This window comes from Lepidochelys kempii, chromosome 5, assembly GCF_965140265.1.
Source record: "Lepidochelys kempii isolate rLepKem1 chromosome 5, rLepKem1.hap2, whole genome shotgun sequence".
NCBI classification, from domain to species: Eukaryota; Metazoa; Chordata; order Testudines; family Cheloniidae; genus Lepidochelys; species Lepidochelys kempii.
This window is the reverse complement of record NC_133260.1, coordinates 35216185-35220879: the sequence shown is the minus strand read 5'-3', so window position 1 is coordinate 35220879 and position 4695 is coordinate 35216185. Positions and strand designations below refer to the sequence as shown.

Sequence of the window (4695 nt, the reverse complement as noted above, 5' to 3'; positions counted from 1 at the left end):
ACTCTCATCGAACTCATTCGGAATTTAGCGCCGACCTTGACGACTCTTTGTCCAGGCTTGGCTGGAGAGGCCCGATCCTACCATGCCCACGGAAGTCACGGGCAATACTCACTGGCTTCAATGGGCGCAGGCCCCCTGTGGTAAAACCAGCCCCAGCAGCTGTAGCCCTGTGTCCAGCCGGCTGTACAGCGTTTATTACCCAGAAGGGTCACTCCCGTCCTGGCCCCGTCGTCAGTGCCACGGCGTGGCCAACTCACTGCCCAGGGGGTTTAGGCGCTTCAATACCGGAGGGGTGAGACGTGTCCCCCCCCGCATAGGCTGCACGCTAACCGCGGCGGGCTCATTCCCAGCACCCAGAGGCGCTGCCGGCGATGCTTGGGGCTCGGCGCCGATGCTGCTCCGCCTGGTGCCGGCTACACTCGCGCTGCTGGCGGGGTGGCAGCGCTGCCCCGTTGCCCCAGCGCCTGGCCCCGCCTCGGCTTGCGGGGCGATGGGCCGGAGCGGCGCTGGCGGCCGAGCCCGCCGAGCGGGTCTTTAGCCGGGAAAGCTCCGCGGGTGATGTCAGCAGCAGGGGCTGGGCGGCTGCTAAATAGGCGGGCGCGGCGGCAGCCGCCTCACACGGGCCGGGCAGCGCCATGGTCACGCGCCCGCTGAGCCACGAGCGCCCGGGCCGGCCGCGCAGCCCCCCCAGCAAACGGCGGCGGGCGGCGGGCGCGACCCCCGAGGAGCGGGCTCAGCCCCTCTGCCGCGACCTCGGCCTCCGGGCGCCCGTGAAGAAGAGCAAGTGCCCGAGCTGCCCGCGGGAGCTGCCGCTGCAGGGCGACGCCTCGGGGCTCAGCCCCCCCGGCAGCCCCGAGCCCGCCGCCCGGCTAGAGCTGCAGGCCTTCCGCGACTACGGGGCCAGCTGGTACCGCTTCCGAAAGGGGCTGGAGGGCAAGTTCCACCCGCGCGAGCCCCTGGCCCAGCAGCCGCAGGTAGGACACCGCAGCCCGGGGCTCCCCACGGGCCCCCGCGCGGCCCGGCCCGGACACCCCACGGGCCCCCGCGCGGCCCGGCCGGGCCACCCAACGGGCCCCCGCGCGGCCCGGCCCGGCCACCCCACGGGCCCCCGCGCAGCCCGGCCACCCCACGGGCCCCCGCGCAGCCCGGCCACCCCACGGGCCCCCGCGCAGCCCGGCCCGGACACCCCACGGGCCCCCGCGCAGCCCGGCCGGGCCACCCCACGGGCCCCCGCGCAGCCCGGCCCGGACACCCCACGGGCCCCCGCGCAGCCCGGCCCGGACACCCAACGGGCTGTGCTCTCGGCGCTCCACAGAGCCCGGTCTGAAGCAGGCCGATCCTGGGCATTCATGCTGTGTGCTGTTCGCAACACAGGACTCTCCATAGACACGTCCAGGCCATATCACCGCACACACAAGCCCCTCGCCGTCGCTCTCTCTGCACACGCGGAAACGCTCATCGACACCCAGCCGCCGCCTCTCTCTCCGGGCGCTGTCCTCCGCCGCGTGCTGTATATCGCCTGCCCCGGGCTCCCTTGCTGTGCCATGTGCGTGTCCCTCTGGCTCTGTGCGCAGCATCGACTCCTGCTGCCCCCTGGACACGCTCATCTGGCGCTGCACCGCCCCGTGCGCCCTGCCCTCCTCTCTTTCCAGTCTCCCGCACCTTCATCTCACTACCCTGCGTGCGCACGCCTGTCACTGTCCATTCCTCGCACACGCAGCCTTGTTTAGCCTGTACAGTACATACACGTCCAGGCCGCGCTGGGTTTTGCATAGGCCCCTCTCCCCGGCTCGCTTCAGTGCACATTGTATGCTGCCTCGTGATCTATTGCAGGTGCCCAGATCCTTATCCTGACTAAACAGGCTATCGCAGTACAAGGAAGTGCCCTGCTGGTGGCCATGGGGAGGCAGAGTGAGTAATAACGCCTCCCAGCACTGTCTGGCCACTTGAAATCGTTCAGCCTTATGGCTTAGCTGTCCGGACAGTATCCAGGACCATTGTAGCCTAGTCTGTGGCAATTCCCACCTTGCAGAGGTGTCATGTGGCTTACTGAGCTCTTCTCTTTCCTGCAGGTGACGGCGGAGGCCCGGTGTAAGTTGATCAGCTGGCTGATCCCGGTGCACCGGCACTTCGGCTTCTCCTTCGAGTCCCTGTGCCTGGCAGTGAATACCCTGGACCGATTCCTCACCACCACCCCAGTGGCTGCCGACTGCTTCCAGCTGCTGGGAGTCACTTCCCTCTTCATCGCGTGCAAACAGGTACTAGGCATGAGTCGCGGGCGGCGGGGGCCCCTTTCTCTTGGGTGCACATGACGGGCACGTCAGGCACCGTCAGGGAAGAGAGAAGGAGCGCAGGACAAACGCTTCCCTCCTCCTAACTCGAGAGGTGAACTGAGCTCTGGGAACAAGGCTGATGCCACAAGAGATCTCTGGGGAAACCGCTCAGGCGCGTAACCCTGCTGGCGTCGCGCAAGTTCCTCTGCTTTTGAAGAAGGCTTCAGGCCCACAGCGCTGGGTTTGTGTCATTTCACTGCGCGGGGAAGGGCGGCGCTTGGGCAGTGATAGTTTAGCTCTCCGATGCTGTGGCCTGCCTGCAGTTGATGCACTGCAGGGCCGGCCTCTTGCTCAGAGCCGCCTTCTGCCTGTTTGGAGCGGGTTGCTCCCTGCCTGTGTAGCAATGCTGTATTTGTTTCCCGGGCTCTGCTTGCACTGCAGGGATGTTTCTGCTGGCGTGTCTTGCAGGTGGAAGTGCATCCGCCCAGAGTGAAGCAGCTCCTAGCTCTTTGCTGCGACGTCTTCTCCCGTCAGCAGCTCTGCAACCTGGAATGCATCATCCTAAGCAAACTACACTTCAACCTGGGGGCACCGACCATCAACTTCTTCTTGGAGCACTTCACCCACATGCGTATGGAGTCCTGCCAGGCAGATGCCAGGGAGGCAAACAATGCCAAAGCTCTGGCCAAAGGGATGGCCGAACTTAGCATGGCCGACTATGCTTTTAACAAATATGCCCCCTCCCTTCTGGCCATTTGCTCCCTGGGAGTGGCAGACCAGATGTTGCACCACCAAAACCCACTGGACTTGCGTATAAGTGGCTACCCGGAGCGGGTTTTACAGGACTGCACGGACAAACTGCATTTACTGGTGTCTTTAAACGGAGATTCTTTACCACATGTACTACCCCTGGAGATGTCTGAAAAGTGCCTGCAGCTGGGAAGTTAAGCTAACTGAACCAACACACTTGAAATCCTCTTATGGTATCCGAAGCAGCTGTGAGCAATTTGGTTCCTTTTCAGAGCAATTTGGTTCCCTTTCATCAGTGCATTGTATTTTTATAAACTATGAATTGCTATACCTCTAAAGATGACAGTATTGGCCTCATTCTCTTGCTTAGTTGACTAAATCAATGTATTATATTTGTATTTATTTGAACTCTACAGTGTTGGTTTTGATATATGACAAAAATTAAATCACATTTTGCACATTTCGTTACTGTATATTAATTGCACTGACATATATCTACATTCATTGTATAAATAGTGTATATAATCCAAGTACTGTAAAGTTTAATTATTTAGAAAATGGTTCACTAAGCACACCTTAACAGCAGCCAGGGGAAGAATAAAAGTACTGTATAGGCATTTCTTAATAAACTTTTTGTCACTGTTCAATGATGGTCTGTTTCCTTCCGATTTTGTACATATTCCACAGAGGAAATTAATTGCTAAAGAATTAACAACTATGACAGGTCTTAAAAAATACCAACCGGTAGAAAATAATGATGTATGATTGTATTATTTTTCCATTAAAAATTCATTTGCATCATCTTGCTTATATTTCACATCTGAAAAATTAGATGATGTAGCACAATGAATGAGCCCCATCCTAACCCCCCACAAGTACGTTCATAGGGGTACTATTGCCCCTTTTTCCCTGGGCGGTGCAAGTCCATAATATGGGAGCACAAAGTACCTCTGACTCTTATTGCCTGGGTGCGTCCAGCTCCAGGTATGCTAGGGGCACCTTCTGGCTGGGGGTACCAATTCAGCAGCCTCTCGCTGCCATCGGTCCATTGGGGGAAATGGTTCACTTCTGGCTCCACAAAGATTGTGAAAAGAACAGCAGGACACAGTGATGTGGACCGTATTAATGACACTGCCATCTAAATGGGTTTGTAGACATCTCCAATGGGCTTTCAATCTGCCAAAGCACATTCAACAACCATTCTACACTGCCTGGGAGTGTAATTAAACAGTCTTTTGTCAGGGCCTCTGAAATCAAGGTACTGTTTGATAATCCAAGGCAAAAGGGGAAATGCAGGGTTCCCAAGAATAATGGTGGGGATAGTAACTCAATTTATGACAATGTCATTTGGTGGGACTAGTGTCCAAGCCTGTCCATGGATGTAGATGCCCGATCAGCAAAAAATAATTGCATTGTGAACTTTTCCAGTGCATCTCACACCGACACTCATAAACTGACCTCTGTGGTCCACAAGGGCTTGTATAACAATGGAGTATTACCCTTTGCAGGTACTCATGAGCTCGTCGAGGAGGGCAAACTATGGGCACCCGAGTCCCATCAAGGGCCCTGGTGCAGTTTGGAAACCCCATTCTCTGACAGTCAGCAATTACTTTAGGAATATCTTTTATGCCTGCCACCTTGGGGTAAATCACAGGTCCGATTGCCTCAGAAT

The 4695-nt window shown here is 57.6% G+C and overlaps 1 protein-coding gene across 1 annotated transcript; it reads left to right on the top strand.

The window, feature by feature from the left end:
- The first annotated feature begins 635 nt into the window (after positions 1 to 635).
- CCNO (cyclin O) lies at positions 636 to 3486 on the top strand. The gene is made up of 3 exons (XM_073346181.1): positions 636 to 974; positions 2073 to 2258; positions 2742 to 3486. The coding sequence occupies exons 1-3, from the start codon at positions 636 to 638 to the stop codon at positions 3219 to 3221; spliced, it is 1005 nt and encodes a 334-aa protein (XP_073202282.1). The 3' UTR covers positions 3222 to 3486.
- The last annotated feature ends 1209 nt before the right edge of the window (positions 3487 to 4695 follow it).